Source organism: Xenopus laevis, chromosome 2L (genome assembly GCF_017654675.1).
Source record: "Xenopus laevis strain J_2021 chromosome 2L, Xenopus_laevis_v10.1, whole genome shotgun sequence".
Taxonomy (NCBI): domain Eukaryota; kingdom Metazoa; phylum Chordata; class Amphibia; order Anura; family Pipidae; genus Xenopus; species Xenopus laevis.
The window spans coordinates 72,110,383-72,130,272 of NC_054373.1; the positions used below are offsets into that span (position 1 = coordinate 72,110,383).

Consider the following 19,890-nt stretch of genomic DNA (forward strand, 5'->3'; position numbering starts at 1 on the left):
ACACATAAAAGTCTCAACATGGAGCTTAGATAGGATCAAGTACAAAGTAATGGTTGTTATTACAGAGAAATGGAAATAATTTAAAAAAATTAGAATGATTTGATTAAAATAGACTCTATAGGAGATTTCCTTCCTGTAATTCAGAGCTTTCTGGAAAAGATTCCATACAAGGGATCCCATACCTGTACCAGATACTGATAATGTATGAATGTCATGTTACTTTTTCTTTACTTGCTGTTTCACCATGCTTTCTCTTGTTAATGGAAAGGAAAACCTGCCAGGCATCTATTAAAGTCATTGGGAGGATTTGGAATTGCCAAATCAAAAAATAAGTTCTAAGAAACTTTTTAAAATACATAGGTTGCCAATTTTCATTGGTTCTAAAATCACTTGTAAATGTAACCCATTAAATAAAGTTTCTCTCTGGTTGTTTTTTATACTATCATTAATTCTGGGTCTGACTCATAAAACAATGTAGCACAAAATTAACAGACATGGAGGAGAAAGGGATAAATGCTGCTTTTAGTGGCATTTTAAAATACTTTATAGCCATAAAAAGTTTAATTAATGTATACAGATTTTTTTTTTATAATTATAATTTTCCTCTACAAAAAACTGTTATTGGGTGCAGTTCCAGTTCTAAATGCTAAATGTATATCTTATTTTGTACAGAATCTGAAAATCCGCTATCTTAGACCTGTCGAGGTCATGTATAAGTCAATGGGAGAAGCACATATCTCAATTTGAAGTTTCACCTCTGCTGAGTTTAGCCTGAAAATCCAACTCTTTCAGGATTTTCAGCCAAAAACTCAAAAATTAGAGTGAATCTGGCAAAAGGCCGGAAAAATCTGAGTGATTCCAGTTTTCTCTCTATTTTATAGAGTTTTACTGTGATCCAATTAAATCTATTTTTTTTATTAAAAAATAAGCTAAAATCGGCAATGGGAGTTTGGTGATGTTTTTTTTTTAATAAAATGCAAGATAAATTTGGATTCTAGTAAATAACCCCCCTTAATGTGATTTTATTTCACAGGCCTTCCCTACATAAAGCACTAGCAAAACTGATCCAGTCTTTGTCCAGTTTCTAGTTTCCGCAGTTCACAACTAGCAAGGAATTATTATTATCCTGACATTAAGGGCTCTATTTATTAAAGGTTGAGCTTTTCACAAAAAACTAAAATTTCTAGAGATTTATTATGCCTAAAAGCAGCAAAAACTCAGAATTTGAAAAAAGTAAAAGTGTAAAAGTCAGTGGCCGAGGTCCCTTTAGCCATCTGAAGATATTATATTTGCCTTCACGGTTTTCGGGTGTTTTTGGGTGCTTGATGTTGCTTTTCGCTCAAAAACTCAACAAATTAAAGGTTTTTTAAGCCTAAAAACTTGGAAAATTCAAGGTAAAAAACTTGCATTTTTTGAGTTTTTTTCGATCCAATTTTTTTATTTACTAAAACTTTAAAATATCCTATCTCTTTATTAAACCCAACTCAATATTACTGCCATCCACAATTTTATCTTATTTATCAATAAAATAACTTGAAAAAGTTGGGTCTGGAAAATTGAGCAAATCACTATTTTTTTCTGGTTCTCACCCGAAAACCCTGAATTTTTCGGATTATCGGCCGAAACCCAGTGCATATCTTCATATATGTAAAAGGGCATTTGCCCTTGCCTTCTACATGACCTCAGCAGGTTGAGATGGCGGATTTTTTAGAATCTGAATTTTTGGCCAAAAAACCTCGACCTTTAGTAAATAACGCCCTAAATTTTTTTTACTTGGAAATGTGTGTTTCACTACAACAAACACAAACATTCAGTGATGTATCTTTATCGACAGTATATAAATAATTAATATATGATGACTTGATTTTTTAAACGTATGGTATCATAAAGCTATACTGTAAAAGTTGCTTACCTGGTTCTTGTCTAGCTCACAGTTTTTGTACTCCTGCTCCCCCTGTTCCTGGAAAGTGACAATAACAAACCCAACAAAAATGTTCATCATAAAAAAAGCTATAAGGATTATGTAGATAATGAAGAAAATTGCAATCTCAATGCGATAATTGTAGATAGGCCCCATATCCTCTGAATGTGAATCAATCGCTCTATACAGCAACCTGTATATACACAAGAGACACACAGTGAATATTTGCACATAGTTTTAGAGTTGTTACAATTCATTGTCATGTTATAGACTTGTGAATGTCAAATAGTATTAATGTTGTTTGATAATACAAACTTACTTAGGCAAAGCAAAAAGAAATACAAATTGCAAGTTAGGGTAACAAGGAGCGGCCTGTGAGGTATATTAACTGCTCAAAAAAGTGTTTATTGTCCAACACAACATGTTTTGTGCCTATTGACTGTTTGTCAAGTGTACATGATACAGTGAAAACAAGAATTTAAAGTGTGAAACAGGAAGTGACATCAAACACCCCCCCCACTGAGTCCCACTCCCCCTGTCTAGAATTTGCAATTGATTTTTATTTGTGTTTTTTGGGTTATTTAGCGTTTTATTCAGCAGCACTCTAGTATGCAATTTCAGCAATCTGGTTGCTAGGGTCTGAATTACCCTAGCAACTGTGCATTGATTTACATAGTTAAATAGTTAAATCAGGTTTTAAAAAGACAAGTCCATCAAATTTAACCCCTCCAAATGAAAACCCAGCATCCATACACACACCCTCCATACCTTCACATAAATTATATATACGCATATCTATACTAACTATAGAGTTTAGTATCACAATAGCCATTGATATTATGTATTTCCAAGAAATCACCCAAGCCACTCTTAAAAGCATTAACAGAACCAGTCATCACATCATCCAGCAGTGCATTCCACAACCTCACTGTCCTCACTGTGAAGAACCACGTTGCTTCAAATGAAAGTTCTTCTATTCTGAAGTGGTGGCCTCTGGTGCGTTGATCCTCTTTAAGGGTAAAAAGGTCCCCTGCTATTTGACTATCTATAATGTGCTCTAATGTACTTGTAAAGTGTAATTATGATCCCTCGCAAGTGCCTTTTTTCCATAAAAAACAACCCCAACCTTGACAGGCTACCCTCATAATTTAAGTCATCCCTCTAACCAGTTTATTTGCATGTCTCTGCACTCTCTCCAGCTCATTTATATCCCTCTTAAGGACTGGAGTCCAAAATTACATAGGGTTAAATACACACCTTGAGAAATTCGACATTCGACATTTTACACAACTTTTAACAGTTTTTTTGTTTTACACAGCATAATAAATATGCCCCTTAGCATAAGGTTGATTAATTGACTTGTCTGACTTCCCTCATGAAGGATTTTTGTTCCTCTGAGGAGAGGCTGGAGAATTTGAATACGAGATTGGAATTCAGGCCATAGGAGATGGCCTGAATTGAAAGATAAGTAATAAAACAATATAAAAATACATTTGTAGCCTTGCAGAGCATTTGTTTTAAATTGGGTCAGTGGCCCCCATTTAAAAGTTGAAAGGAAGACAAATAATAAAACAAAAACTATAAAAAAGAAAAAATGAAGGCCAGTTGAAAAGTTGCTTAGAATTAGCCATTCTATGACATACTAGGGGGCACATTTACTAAGGGTCAAATTTCGAAGTTAAAAAACTTCGAAATTCGTCCATCAAATTTTATACTTCGATAGTCAAAGTAAATGAAAGATTTAATCCACTGAATCGAACAATTCGAAGGATCGAACAAAAAAAAAAACTTTAAGGTTTAAGGTGGTGAAGTGCTGAAGTCAAAGTTTTTTTAAGAGACAGTACTTAGATTTTCGATTGGTCGAATTTGTGAAGTTTTTTCAATTCAAATCAAATTTTGGCCTATTCGATGGTCGAAGTACCCAAAAATTACTTCAATTAATTCTAAAATTCACTTCGACCCTTAAATCGGCCCTAAATGTTAACTTTAAGGTGAGCCACCCCTTTAAGAACTTCTTACCTCTATAATTATGAATAACTTTACCTAACTGCAAGAATTTGTGGTAGCTTACAATAACAGGTGATTTTTTGTTATTTTAGTTCTGTTTAATACGTACTGAGGCCAGCCCTCAAAGGTAGAGATAGTAAAAAGAGACATCATTCCAGAAAGCACATTATCAAAGTGGAAGTCACTGTGAGTCCAAAGTCTCTCTCTTAGTTCAATCTGAGTTAAGTCTCCATCCACTGCCACAATAAAGTATCCCCTAAAAAACACAAGGAGGAAAAAGAAAGAGGTAAGCCATGTACGCTGATTACACAATAAAGAGGATCATATCTATCTATCTATCTATATGTTATGTCATGTTTGGCCTGTAACCCTGTGTGTTTTTCTTCTTCCTCTTCCTGTGTATGCTCTCAATGAAAAGTTCCTGTTGCAGACATATTATACTGCAGTGTTTATGTTGAGTTCTATAAAGCAACCGAGTTACTGTTCACACAGAAGTTGGTGTTTCTGTTCTCACTTACAGAGAAGCTGCACATGCAGTTCAGATCAGCTCTCTGCTATTAAGGTTCTGGACCCAGATCACAGAACCAAAGGAAATTTCAAAGGATGTTGCACATAAAACTCCAGATAGTATAGCTATACAATGGAGTAGATGTTTCAAGCTTACTCAAGATAACTGCTCATCAAACTGGTGTATTGACTCAGGAGCAACGAGTCACGTGACAAGTGATAAGCATTTCTTTGATCAAAAAGACTGTGTACAAACAAAAAAAGCGTTCCTTGCAAATGGGGACAGCATCACTGTGAAAGGAATTGGTCAAGGCTATGTGAATTGTGTCACAAGCACAGGACAAACACATAATATACTTGTGAAGGATGTACTGTATGTTCCAGAATTAGAGGGAAGCCTCCTATCCATGAAATTTTTAACAAATGCAGGGTGCTCTGTTCATTTTAAAGGCAAAATATGTACAATTCAGAATGGTTCAGAAATTATAGCTGAGGGAACAGCAGACAGACACCTGTATGAGCTCAAATGTGGAGAAAACAAGGCTAAAATTGCCACTCAATTGCATCATCAGAAATGCATTCATACATGGCACAGATGTCTGGAACACAGACGTCCAGATGCAATACATGAACTGTTAGACAAAAATATGACATCTGATATGGATATCTCACCATGCAATTAGGGGTGCCACCTTTTCTGGAAAAAAATACCGGCTTTCCTATATATTTATCTTTTTTTCCTATTAATAACATTGGTATCAACCTTAATTTTTCCCGGCCAGGCCGGTAAAATCTGCTGTATCAAAGCAAAGGCAACAAGGTTACCACTACCTAAAACAAGTCAGAGCAGGGCAAGTCAACCCTTAGAGTTGATCCATAGTGATGTCTGTGGACCAATGAAAATACAGACCCTAGCTGGAAACAAGTATTTTGTGACTTTCATAGATGATTACTCTAGATACACAAAAGTATATCTAATGAAGCAAAAAAGTGAAACACTTGATAAACTCAAGGAGTATATAGCAGACAAATCAAATTCCACACAATCCTGTGAAACTAAGATCTGACAATGGAGGGGAGTAAACAAGCATTGAAGCTAAAGCATATCTAAAGGAGCAATGTATTCAATATCAAACAAGTGCTCCATACACTCCAGAACAGAACGGTGTAGCAGAAAGAAAGAATCGCACACTTGTAGAGATGACAAGGTGTATGCTAAATGATCAAGAAAATATGCAGTATCTATTCCTTATGCCGTCTTTTACTTGTATCCCCTCAAGTCCAAACATAATACCTATAACAAAAGCCAGCACCAAAGGCACAGGACAAAACAAAGAAACATAGGGCAATATTGTTTGGAATAAGTGACCCCTTTTCTTTTGTGCTCGAAGGATATTAATTATAATTACCACACTAAATGTAGACTCTTCATCACCATCACCATAGGCGATATATACCAAGGCTTTGTTTAAAAACTCTACGTATATTAAACTGTCCAGATGGGTACTCACAAACATGTATATAAATCTATTCAAACTTGAAGCACGCCTCCCAATGCGGGCTGTAGGATAGATGCAGCAGTAGGGATGTAGCGAACGGCGAACCTCATAGACTTCAATGGGAAGGCGAATTTTAAAAGCTAGAAAAGACATTTCTGGCCAGAAAAATGATTTTAAAGTTGTTTAAAGGGTGCAACGACCTGGACAGTGGCATGCCAGAGGGGGATCAAGGGCAAAAATGTATCTGAAAAATACATTGTTGACACAGCGCTGCGTTTTGTGCTGTAAAGGGCAGAAATCACACTACATTTCTAAACTTGTGTAATAAACTGCTTTAAAACGTCCGGCGTCTACATGCCAATCAAGTCGTGTAAAGGTTACAGCCTGTTCACACGCAAAGACAAAACACGGCGCTTACTGCAACGCAAAAAAACGCAAAGAGCTTTCATGAATGATACCGTCAAGTGAGCAAATAATAGTTTTTAATTACTAGTTGCTTGTCACCTCCAGGATGTTCGTCCTGTTGGTGGCAATATTTCTGTAGTGGTGTGTTTAGCAGTCACCATGCTTGTGCGCACGTGCACGGTCAGGCAGAGGTAATTCAATGTACAGTGAAGTGAACCAAAAAACACTGATTCTGCAGTGTGGGCCCAGTTTTGGTCTACTTTATTGATCACCTGCGGTGACCATAAAAGATGCGATTTTGCCACTGTTGCAGAACCCTGAAAAATTAGGCATGTGTACTTTCCTGAAAAATTATGTTTTTTTTGTCTCAGCCACTGAAGCACAGAGGCCAGAAAAAATATGCCATATGAATGCTAAAAATATAAAAAAAAATTGTCGCAGCCACTGAAGCACAGAGGCCAGAAAAAATATGCCATATAAATGCTGAAAATATGATTTTTTTTTGTCGCAGCCACTGAAGCACAGTGGCCAGAAAAAATATGCCATATGAATGCTAAAAATATAAAAAAAATTTGTCGCAGCCACTGAAGCACAGAGGCCAGAAAAAATATGCCATATGAATGCTAAAAATATTTTAAAAAATTGTCGCAGCCACTGAAGCACAGAGGCCAGAAAAAATATGCCATATAAATGCTGAAAATATGAATTTTTTTTTGTCGCAGCCACTGAAGCACAGAGGCCAGAAAAAATATGCCATATAAATGCTGAAAATATGAATTTTTTTGTCGCAGCCACTGAAGCACAGAGGTCAGAAAAAATATGCCATATAAATGCTGAAAATATGAATTTTTTTGGTTGCAGCCACTGAAGCACAGAGGCCAGAAAAAATATGCCATATAAATGCTGAAAATATGAATTTTTTTTTGTCGCAGCCACTGAAGCACAGAGGCCAGAAAAAATATGCCATATAAATGCTGAAAATATGAATTTTTTTTTGTCGCAGCCACTGAAGCACAGAGGCCAGAAAAAATATGCCATATGAATGCTAAAAATATAAAAAAATTTTGTTGCAGCCACTGAAGCACAGAGGCCAGAAAAAATATGCCATATGAATGCTAAAAATATAAAAAAAATTTGTCGCAGCCACTGAAGCACAGAGGCCAGAAAAAATATGCCATATAAATGCTGAAAATATGATTTTTTTTTGTCGCAGCCACTGAAGCACAGAGGCCAGAAAAAATATGCCATATAAATGCTGAAAATATGAATTTTTTTGGTTGCAGCCACTGAAGCACAGAGGCCAGAAAAACTCAGGATTTACCTGTCCAAAAAGTTTTGATTAAAATGAAACCAGTAGGGTTTGCACCCTAGTTTGTGACGGTGGCGGAGGGAGGAGGATGCTAAAGGACAGCTGTGTGTGGAGTCATGCGGCGTGCAGAGAAGGACAGCTGCATGGGGAGTCAGAACAAGTCTTCCGGCGTGCAGTAACCCTCCGAGATCCATGCCTCGTTCATTTTAATAAAGGTCAGGTAATCCACACTTTTGTGACCTAGGCGAGTTCTCTTCTCAGTTACAATCCCTCCTGCTGCACTGAAGGTCCTTTCTGAGAGGACACTTGAGGCGGGGCAAGACAAGAGGTTCATGGCAAATTGTGACAGCTCTGGCCACAGATCAAGCCTGCGCACCCAGTAGTCCAGGGGTTCATCGCTCCTCAGAGTGTCGATATCTGCAGTTAATGCCAGGTAGTCCGCTACCTGCCGGTCGAGGCGTTCTTTGAGGGTGGATCCAGAAGGGTTCTGGCGCTGCCTTGGACTGAAAAACCTTTGCAGGTCTGACGTTACAGAGTGGCCAAAGTGCATTGTCCTTGCAGGTGCGCTCGTGGCAGGATTACTGGCACCTCTGCCCCTGGAATGTTGATGAGTTCCTGAAGTGACATCACCCTTAAAAGCATTGTACAACATGTTTTGCAGGCTGGTTTGTAAATGCAGCATCCTTTCGGACTTGTGGTACGTTGGTAACATTTCTGCCACTTTATGCTTGTACCGAGGGTCTAGTAGCGTTGCGACCCAGTACAGGTCCTTCTCCTTAAGCCTCTTGATACGGGGGTCCTTCAACAGGCATGACAGCATGAAAGACCCCATTCTCACAAGGTTGGATGCAGAGGTATCCATCTTCGCTTCCTCGTTATCAAGGACTACATCATCCACGGTCTCCTCCCCCCAGCCACGTACAAGACCAGGGGTCCCCAAAAGGTCACCACAAGCCCCCTGGGAAGCCTGCTCCTGTTGGTCCTCCTCCTCCACAAAGCCACCTTCCTCCTCTGACTCCACTTCTGACACCTCTCCCTGCGTTGCAGCAGGTGCCTGGGCTCGTTCTGGTGATTCTGACTAGAAATCGTGCGCTTCCTGCTCCTCGTCACGCTGGTCTACAGCCTCATCTGTCACTCGTCGCACGGCACGCTCCAGGAAGAAAGCAAAGGGTATTAGGTCGCTGATGGTGCCTTCGGTGCGACTGACCATGTTTGTAACCTCTTCAAAAGGGCGCATGAGCCTGCAGGCATCGCGCATAAGCACCCAGTAACGGGGGGAAAAAATCCCCAGCTCTGCAGATCCAGTCCTACCACCCAGTTCAAACAGGTATTCATTGACGGCTCTTTGTTGTTGCAGCAGACGTTCAAACATGAGGAGCGTTGAATTCCAGCGAGTCTGGCTGTCGCAAATTAAACGCCTGACTGGCATGTTGTACCGCTGCTGAATGTCAGCAAGGCGTGCCATGGCTGTGTAGGAACGTCTGAAATGGGCCGACACCTTCCTGGACTGCCTGAGAATGTCCTGGAATCCTGGGTACTTCGAGACAAAACGTTGGACTATTAAATTCAGAACATGTGCCATGCAGGGCACATGTGTTAAATTGCCCAGTCTCAGTGCTGCCAACAGATTGCTTCCGTTGTCACACACCACTTTTCTGATCTTCAGTTGGTGTGGGGTCAGCCACCGATCGGCCTGTGACTGCAGAGATGACAGGAGTACAGATCCGGTATGGTTTCTGCTTTCCAGGCACGTCATCCCCAAGACAGCATGACAACGGCGTACCTGGCACGTCGAATAGCCTAGGGGGAGCTGGGGGTGCACAGATGTGGAGGAGGAGGACCCAGCAGCAGAGGAGGAGGAAGCAGAGGAAGAAGACGAGGTAGAGAGCGAAGGAGGAGTAGAGGTGGTGGCAGAACCACGTGCAATCCTTGGCGGTGACACCAACTCCACTGTTGTTGTTGAGCCATGCATTCCCTGCTTCCCAGCCATAAGCAAGTTCACCCAGTGGGCAGTGTAGGTGACATACCTGCCCTGACCATGCTTGGAGGACCATGCGTCAGTAGTCATATGGACCTTTGCCCCAACACTAAGTGACAGAGATGCGGTGACTTGGCTCTGCACATGGTGGTACAGGTGTGGTATTCCCTTCTTGGAGAAAAAATTGCGGCTGGGTACCTTCCACTGCGGTGTCCCAATTGCTACAAATTTGCGGAAGGCCTCAGAGTCCACCAGCTGGTATGGTAAAAGCTGGCGGGCTAAGAGTGCAGACAAGCCAGCTGTCAGACGCCGGGCAAGGGGGTGACTCGCAGACATTAGCTTCTTACGCTCAAACATGGCCCTCACAGAAACTTGGCTGGGGGCAGATGACTGGGAACTGGTGGTCAAGGTGGAAGGCGGAGTGGAGGGTGGTTCAGACGGGTCAAGGACAGCAGAGGTAGAGCAGTAAGATGCTGGACCAGAAGGAGGGTGGCTTTTAGTTTGTCTGCTGCCTTTGAGGTGTTGCTCCCATAGTGCTTTGTGCTTGCCGTTCATGTGCCTTCGCATAGAAGTTGTACCTATGTGGGTGTTGGGCTTCCCAAGACTCAGTTTCTGACTGCACTCATTGCAAATTACAACGCTTTTGTCAGAGGCACACACATTAAAAAAATCCCACACTGCTGAGCTTTTTGAAGCTGGCAATCTGGCGGTAACAGTAGAAGTTGGCGGCAATGGCGGGTGCGTTGGCCGGCTGACCACAGGTGCCAATACATGTTGTTGCCCTACTGTTCCCTGCGAGCTGTCCTCCCTGCTTCTTCTAAGTCTTATTCTCCTCCTGCCTCTCTGACTCTCCGTCTCTCCATCTGAACTATCCTCCTCTTGCTCTCTTCTACTGGGCACCCACAAAACATCAATCTCCTCATCATCATTCTCCTCAGATGCATCAATTTCTTCTAACAGCTCACAGAAGGAAGCAGCAGCGGGGACCTCCTCATCACTCATTATGTCCATCTCTGTTGTGTTGTCTGGCAGAATTATATCTGGTGTAACGTCCTCATCTCCTTCATCTTCTTCTGCCAATAATGGTTGCGCATCACTCAGTTCAAGAAACTCATGTGTAAATAACTCCTTTGACTCCAGTGAAGAAGGGGCGCCGGTGGTGGAGGAAGTGTTACGTGGGGTGCCCATAGCAGAGGAGGATGAGGATGTTGTGGCAAAGTTAGAAACGGTAGAGGATGGGGTGTGCTGTGTAAGCCAGTCAACTACCTCTTCAGCATTTTGGGAGTTCAGGGTAATTGCCTTTGTAAAACTGGGCAATTTCCTAGGGCCACAGGATAGCATAGCAGCACGGCCCCTAGTGCCTCTGCGTGGCGGCCTGCCTTTGCCTGGCATTTTTTTTAAAACAACAACAACAACTCAGGTGGTGTTTCTGGAGACGGTATTATTATTGATATTTAGACAGAATGTGAACAAGCTCACACAGCTAGGTGGCAGTTGTTTGAAGAACACACTGGGCAAACAATGCCTGCAAGGTCAACGTATACACTACAGCAGTGGATACGGAATATATTATTGCTGCTTGAAAAACGTCACTCAGGTGGTGTTTCTGGAGACGGTATTATTATTGATATTTAGACAGAATGTGAAAAAGCTCACACAGCTAGGCGGCAGTTGTTTGAAGAACACACTGGTCAAACAATGCCTGCAAGGTCAACGTATACATTACAGCAGTGGATACGGAATATATTATTGCTGCTTGGAAAACGTCACTCAGGTGGTGTTTCTGGAGACGGTATTATTATTGATATTTAGACAGAATGTGAACAAGCTCACACAGCTAGGTGGCAGTTGTTTGAAGAACACACTGGGCAAACAATGTCTGCAAGGTCAACGTATACACTACAGCAGTGGATACATACGGAATATATTATTGCTGCTTGGAAAACGTCACTCAGGTGGTGTTTCTGGAGACGGTATTATTATTGATATTTAGACAGAATGTGAACATGCTCACACAGCTAGGTGGCAGTTGTTTGAAGAACACACTAGGCAAACAATGTCTGCAAGGTCAACGTATACACTACAGCAGTGGATACGAAATATATTATTGCTGCTTGGAAAACGTCACTCAGGTGGTGTTTCTGGAGACGGTATTATTATTGATATTTAGACAGAATGTGAACAAGCTCACACAGCTAGGTGGCAGTTGTTTGAAGAACACACTGGGCAAACAATGTCTGCAAGGTCAACGTATACACTACAGCAGTGGATACGGAATATATTATTGCTGCTTGGAAAACGTCACTCAGGTGGTGTTTCTGGAGACGGTATTATTATTGATATTTAGACAGAATGTGAACAAGCTCACACAGCTAGGTGGCAGTTGTTTGAAGAACACACTGGGCAAACAATGTCTGCAAGGTTAACGTATACACTACAGCAGTGGATACGGAATATATTATTGCTGCTTGGAAAACGTCACTCAGGTGGTGTTTCTGGAGACGGTATTATTATTGATATTTAGACAGAATGTGAACAAGCTCACACAGCTAGGTGGCAGTTGTTTGAAGAACACACTGGGCAAACAATGCCTGCAAGTGCACTACTATTGGTGCACTACTATGAAGAACAGCAAACAGCACTGGACACGTTAAAGAACAGTAAGATAAGTAAAATAAAAAAATATATATATGTATATTAAAAAAAAAATTACTCTGGTTGCTGCTGAACTACTAGGAGCAGCACACCAGTCCCACTCCCCAACACAGCTAGACTAATAGCACTGGGCTCTTATAGTAGCAAAGTAAAAAAACAAAAAAGAAAATAAAAGCAGTCCTTACAAGGACTATTGGGTTACAGGCAGCAGTCAGCAGATGAGAGATCAGCAGCAGGACAGCTGCCCACAGCAGCTACATACAGAGCACTGTAGTAGAAGGTAGATTACTAGCCAGCAAAGCTACCTAACCTAAAATGTCCCTCAAATCCCTGCAGAGTTCTGTCCCTACAATACAGAGCAGTATCAAGTAGATTACTAGCCAGCAAAGTTACTATCAACTGTCCCTCAAATCACTCAACAGCTCTCTCCCTACACTAGCTCTTCCAAGCACACACAGGCAGAATGAATAAACGCTGCAGGGCTTCAGTTTATATATGGAAGGGGAGTGGTCCAGGGGGTGTGGGGGTGGTCCAGGAGGGAGAGCTTCCTGATTGGTTGCCATGTATCTGCTGGTCTGGGGTGAGAGGTCAAAAATAAGCGCCAGCTAAGGCGAACCCAAATTGGCGAACGTCGCGCAACATTCGCGAACATTCGGCGGACGCGAACAGTCGATGTTCGCGCGAATTAGTTCGCGGGCGAACAGTCCGCGACATCCCTATGCAGCAGCAATAGTGTAAAATTACCTTTTTATTTTTAAAAAACTCATTTTTCAAAATGCACTCACATGGCATTCACAATTTGAAAGCATATCTATGTGTCATCCTGTTGAGAACAATCCCCCAATGTAATGTCCGCACAGAGTCTATTGGGCAGAGCGCTCAAAATGGCTTTAGAAATCCTAGCAGGTTTTTTTTCCTTGTCCTAATTGATGGGGCGCTCTCCAGTGACGTCACCAGCCTTATGTGTTTCGTCTGTGATTCCTCAGAGCATGCTGCACGCATCGTCCTACTTTATACCTCACATTTGTTTTTCTCACATCGTCATGGCAATGGCTACACACACTTTCTCCTACTTGTCTGTCACTCAAATCTCCCACCAGTACCCTTTTCCTTCGATCGTTCGAACGCTAAATTCGGTGAAAAATCCTTTGACTTCGATATTCGAAGTCGAAGGATTTCAATTCGAGGATCGAATTTCAACGTTTTTTTAACTTCGAAATTCGACCCTTAGTAAATCTGCCCCTTAGTGTAGTGATTATAATTAATATCTACTATTAATTAATATCTACTATTAATATACCTACAAAAATAAGTAATAGGGCAATAAATAATAGGGCAATATCTGTAGTGTCCTAGCGTCTTAAATAGGTCTCTTTTGGTGCCAAAACGGACATGATGATATCATGACATTGGTGTTGCGCTGTGTCCATTCTGATGCTGGTGTCTTGACGCTGTGTCCATTCTGATGCTGGCGTCACAATGCTAGATCCATTCTAACGCCACGTGGGATCCCTGGGCGCCGCCATCTTGGGAAGGCAGAATGGAGCGGCGATGAGTCTTCCTTACACCTCAATAGAGACAAAAATGGTGTCTGTGACAGGAGGGGTAGAACCAATTGCCAAAACAGGTGACTCTATAAAGCACATGATGGAAAATTCACGAAGTACACCTCAACAACCCAATGTCACAGAGGAAACTGAGCTGCGGAGGTCAACCTGCACCACAAAAGGGATACCAGCTCCCAGATACTCTTACTAAGCTTACAAAAAAGAAATATTTGAACCAAACTCCTGGGAATCAACTACCAAAAATTGAAGCCAAAAAATGGCAAGTTTCAGCACAAGAGGAAATTGATTCCTTGAACAAAAATAAAACATGGACTTTGACTCAGTTACCTCAGGGTCGCAAAGCTATTGCTATGGTTGTAAGTGGATATTTAAAGTGAAATACAATGCAGATGTTGAAGTTGAGCGTTACAAGGCTAGATTAGTCACCAAAGGGCACTCACAAAAATTTGGTCAGGACTATGATGAAACTTTTGCTCCAGTAGTGAAACATACAACTGTGAGAACTTATGTATGACAGCCATCAAAGGTATACATGTAAGACACCTAGATGTGAAAACTGTTTCTTTATGGTGAAATTGATGAAGACCTATACATGGAACAACCACCCGGTTATGTGAATCCAGAAACCATAGATATGGTATGGTATGCAAGCTTCGGAAGGTCCTGTATGGACAAGCTGCCAGAGCCTGGAATGAGAAAATAAATCAAGTCCTTTTACATGGAGAATTTTCCAGAAGCAAGGCAGATCCATGTCTTTACAGTAAGAAAGAAACCAACAGATGGATATATGTATTGATCTATGTGGATGATGTACTAGTCTGTTATGATATATGTATGTATATAGAAGGGGACAGTTCAAAGACTAAAGGCAAACTTTGAAATGAAGGATTTGGGAAATGAAACATATTACCTTGGAATACAAATTGAGAGAGATGAGGATGGAAGTTTCCTACTTAATCAGAAAAATAAAATTCAAAAACTGATAACCTATTGTGGAATGGAGGAAGCAAAGGAAGTGAAAACGCCTATGGAAGTTGAATATCTGACATGTGAGAATGGTGAGCGATTGTTGACAGACAACCACCAATATCTAAAGGTAATTGGCAAATAGTTGTTCATAGCGACAGTGACAAGACCAGACATTGCAGCAGTAGGAATACTTTGCAGAATAGTTTCAGCTCCATCACATCGTGATTGGAATGCGGTAAATCATATCATAATATTTTATGATACTATTTACCGCATTCCAGTCCCTGAAAGGGACTAAGAAGTTGAAATTGCCAGCAGTACACATAGCAAAGTTAACTGGTTATGTAGATGCAGACTGGGCACGTGATGTAAAAGATCGCAAGTCAATGACAGGATTTTTGTTTCAACTTGGAAAAGGCACCATATGTTGGATCAGTAGAAAACAAGCCACAGTAGCCTTACCATCAACAGAAGCACAAGCTTGTCAAGACGTTATCTGGTTACGTCAACTCTTGATGGACTTGGGTATGGACATACACAAACCAACCCTACTCCTGGAAAACAACCTAGTTGTCACAAACAGAAAAGGTGAACCAGCATACTAAACACATTGATGTGAAGTATCACCTTTTGAGGGACTCTCAAGATCAGGGCATCATTGAATTGCAGTACTGTCCAATAGAGACTATGGTGGCAGACACATTAACCAAACCATTATCCAAGGATCATTTTGAGAAACTGATTGAAAGAATGAATCTTGTGGAATAATCTCCTTATTGTTGAGAAGGGATGTTGGAAAACAACAGACAGAGATTGTTGCAGTGCATGTTACTTAATGCAGGGAGGGTCTATTGTTGCTTAGCAATGTGATGTCATGTTTGGCCTGTAACCATGTGTGTTTTTCTTCTTCCTCTTCCTGTGTATGCTCTTTATGAAAAATTCCTGTTGCAAAAATACTATACTGAAGTGTTTATGCTGAGTTATATAAAGCAACCAAGTTACTGTTCACACAGATGTTGGTGTGTCTGTCCTCACTTACAGAGAAGCTGCACATGCAGTTCAGTTCAGCTGTCTGCTAACAGCAACTTTATGTACATTGCAAGGTCATATCTTTATTGCACTTCTGCATTTTTCAATATATGTAATACAAGGGATAATACACCACACATCGCCAGGCTTTGCTGTGTAAAAAACTAAGTAAAATTTTTATGTGTTTTTTCTTAGAGTGACCTCTGCCAGAAGCAATGTAAAAAAACATCGGCAAATCTGGCTTTCGATTTGTGTAAAATTACACTCATCTTGAGGAATTCGACATTCATTTTACACAACTTTTTACACTGTTTTTCTGGCAAATTTCATTTTACAAAGCATAATAAATATGGCCCTTAGCATAAGGTTGATTAATTGACTTGTCTGACCTCCCTCTTGGATCAGATAGCAGTAATGCACATTTCACCCTCTACTATGTTACTATGTTACTTATAATCAAATTAAAGTCTTCTGCTAGACCTCTCTCATTTCAGTTGTTACAGCATTCATTTCATATTCATTGTTTTAAGAAATTATATTCCATGTTAAAACATGGTAATAACAAACATACTTGCATTCCTCTGCTGTAATTTTAGTGGTGTCTGTGCAGCTGTAAAATTTGCCCTAAAAAGTAGAAACATAAAATCAGTACTCAAAATGATAATGTCTCTGTATAGTTTTTAGTTGTTTAAATAAATAATGCTAATTGGTTGCTGTAGTTGACAGCATATTAAACTGGCCAAGCTATCTTTATTTCATTCTTTTTTTAGTTTTAATCTTATAATAGATGTAATATTACGCTACACATTGCATTATACTATTTATAGCAGCCTACCATATGCTTGGCCATTTATACCTGAAAACACCTACTAGGTGTTTTCAGGGCTTCGAACATTTGCAGGTTTAATGGGAAAGGGAGACTTGTTTGCAAGTGGAAAGGCCGTAAAGGAGACTTTTGATACAAACATATTGACAAAGAAGTATCCAATTTTGGAACTATTATTTGAAATGGACTGGGACACTCTATATGGGATTTTTCATTTGATTTTTTATATTTTATATATTTTTTAATTTTTTGATGCACTTTTTGGATGTTATTAATTGAATTTATAGGTTTAATGATTAATTTATATATTCACTATATTTTGGTACGCAACGTATATATACATTATTGGGGGTATACTAATGTGTAGTAATAACTAAATATGGGTGGTTGCTAGTGGAGGCACACACAGGTGGGTATGGATACTACGGTGTTAGATTAAAGGTTGGAGGGTAATAGATACTTCTGATACACTGATGGATTTTCAGGGTTGTTTTTTTGTTTTTTGATATAAATTTAAAATAATTTTTTTTTTTTAGGTTTAACACATTATCATGTATAAGGCTTAGCAGTGACACTGGTGTAGTGGGATCCACCTGTAACATTGCCCTAACATTCCCAAGAGCCTATTAACTAGTTTCACATAGTACTCTGTTGCTAGTTTAGGAAGCTCATAGAAACAGAATCCTTTATATTTATACAAATCTTGCTTTACATAATTCTGCCCTCTCTCATCAGCACATACGCCGACAGAGCAGTATAAGATATGAAATGGGGGATTGTTATTTATTGTGTTTGATACCGAATTGTTTTTCAATAAGCGACACATTTGTAATATTAATAACAATATGTAGCATGCTTAGATAGTTTTATTAACTAGGGGTTTGGTAACTTGTTTTTAACTTGCTGTGTATTTTTGAACATATGTTATACCGTGCCGATCAGTTTTGGACTGGCCCACAGGGATACCAGGAAAACTCCCGGTGGGCCCAGGTGTCAGTGGGCCCTCCTGGTTCAAAACATTTGACATATTTCATGGCCTTTACCTATTTCTATGAGAACAAAGAGACTAAATAGATTTTTTGGTGGGCCCCTGATATAAGATTTTTGGGTGGGCCCCTGGTGTCCCAGTCCGACACTGTTGCCGATATATGGTGAATGGATGTGTTAATTGTTTAATTGATTTTGTCTGCGACCATGATTATATGAGTTTTGTTATAGCTGATGTTTCCCGCCAGTGAGTGAATATAAGGCATGACTGTGAATCATTTGGCACTTTGAGAAAGGCTTTGGGTAGGCCGAAACGTCAGTCCTGTGTAACTAATAAATTATTTATTTTTCTCTATAAGATCTGTGAGTGCGGATCTTTCTACAGTTGTTGGAGCTATTTTGTTGTTTCTGCACCCAGGCAAATTAATTCCTTTTTTCGAGAGTGCTGGCAACCTTTGGAGATATATATATATATTATAACAAACAAGGGAAAGTTGTGCTCACCATTAATTTTTTAAACCATTAGGTAGAGGTGCAATGAGGCTGTGACCACAAAATTCATATAGACAAATTCAAGAGGTCCTCTGCACTCAACCCCTTTTTAACATATTTAAGACATTGAGACATTTTGTGCATACAGCTACTAAAAATGCCTTATCCTTTAAACAAAAAAGTGATTGTTTGTCCATATATTGCAATATATTTAAGATGGCCAACTACGTCAAAGTCATCCCATATCTGACAAGGTCCTATGCTCAATTTTCAACTGAATCATTAACAATTCTATTACTGCCCATATATTTGTGATAACTTTAATGTAGTTGGCCAGCTTAAATATATTGCAATATATGGACAAACAATCTCTGTTTTGTTTAAAGGATAAGGCATTTTTAGTAGCTGTATGCAGTATGAATTTGAATTATGCTTTCACAAACTGTACAAAGTACAATTTTTATTAGCACAGAAAATTCATAAAATTCAAATGTAAAACTTTGGCATCTAAAAGCTGCCAAGTTCATCTAGAAGTCTATGGCAGCTGTCTATGGCAATCAAACATTCAAGTTTGATAAAAAATTGAGTTTATTGAAAAAGACAACCTCTAACATTAAACAGTGTAATTTTACCGAGTAGTAACAATGGCTAGCTTTAAATAAAACTCAATCAATCAACCCTCATCAGTTTAGAAATAAAGAGTTAGGGGCAGATTTATCAAGGGTTGAATTTCAAGTTGATGGGAGTTATTTTAAACTCCCATCAACTCGAAATTAAAATAAAAAAAGACCATGTGAAATGTATTTAAAAAAAAAAATCGAATCTTTTAACTTCAGATGAATAGGCTGTATTTGATCATTCAAATCAAATTTGGATTGTATGCAATCAAAGTTTTTCCCAACCAAAAAAACTTAGATTTTTCAAAGTCCACCAAATGAATCCAAATTGGTTCTAGGAGGTCCCCCATAGGCTAAAACAGTAATTCAACAGCTTTTAAATGGCTAATAGACGAAGTCGAATTTATAAAGAGACAGATTCGAATTTGGACTATTCCCTAGTCGAAGTACACTAAAGTTACCTCGAAATTCGAAGGTAAAAATTAGATTTTTCAATTAATTATTTTTAGCATTCTATAGAATTACTTATTCTTAGCAACTTTTAAATTGGTCTTCAGTTATTATTTCTTATAGTTCTTGAATTATTTGTTTTTCACTTCTGCTTCTTTCCAGCTTCCAATTTAAAATAGTATTTCTCTGACAGGGGGACACAGACCCCTGCAACCTCAAAAATATTGCCCTGTGAGGCTACAGTTTTATTATTATTTTTGTATATTACCTATACAATATTTGCTATGCAAATGAGACCCTAGCAAAAAATGGTAAATAACTAAAAAAAAAAAAAAAAGGAGAAGGAAAGCTTTAAAAATAAAACCCCTCTCAGATGTTTGCCTTAACCCCCTCTCCTGAAACGCTGCCTTATAAACTTTAAAATCATTACCATTCTTGCACACTATTAATTAAAAAATCCCCACTATTTAAAAGTTTGCCGTTGCCATAATCTTCTGTCACTTCCCCTCCTTGGCTGTAATGCTACTGCACTCTGGCCAGAATTTGAACCCAAGTCATTTTGTAAAATTAATGTTCTATTAGTACAGACCTCAGTCAGACAGACCCGAACGCTGCTGATTTATCTGTGTGCATTGCTCCTCCGCTTGCTCAGAAGCAAGCAAGCACAAAAG

General features: G+C 39.5%; 1 protein-coding gene across 2 annotated transcripts in view; it reads right to left on the bottom strand.

Moving 5' to 3' along the window:
• Window positions 1-19,890, bottom strand: part of LOC108707491 (voltage-dependent L-type calcium channel subunit alpha-1S) — a 155,323-nt gene that overhangs the window by 15,863 nt on the left and 119,570 nt on the right. For both annotated transcript variants that reach the window (XR_005965388.1, XM_041582031.1), the window contains exons 24-26: window positions 16,419-16,471; window positions 4,038-4,184; window positions 1,913-2,114 (exon numbers count right to left, since the gene is read on the bottom strand). Coding sequence is in view for 1 of the 2 variants with exons in the window: in XM_041582031.1 (XP_041437965.1) it covers window positions 1,913-2,114; window positions 4,038-4,184; window positions 16,419-16,471 (402 nt within the window). In the remaining variant the exon portion in view is untranslated. The remainder of the gene's footprint in view (window positions 1-1,912; window positions 2,115-4,037; window positions 4,185-16,418; window positions 16,472-19,890) is intronic.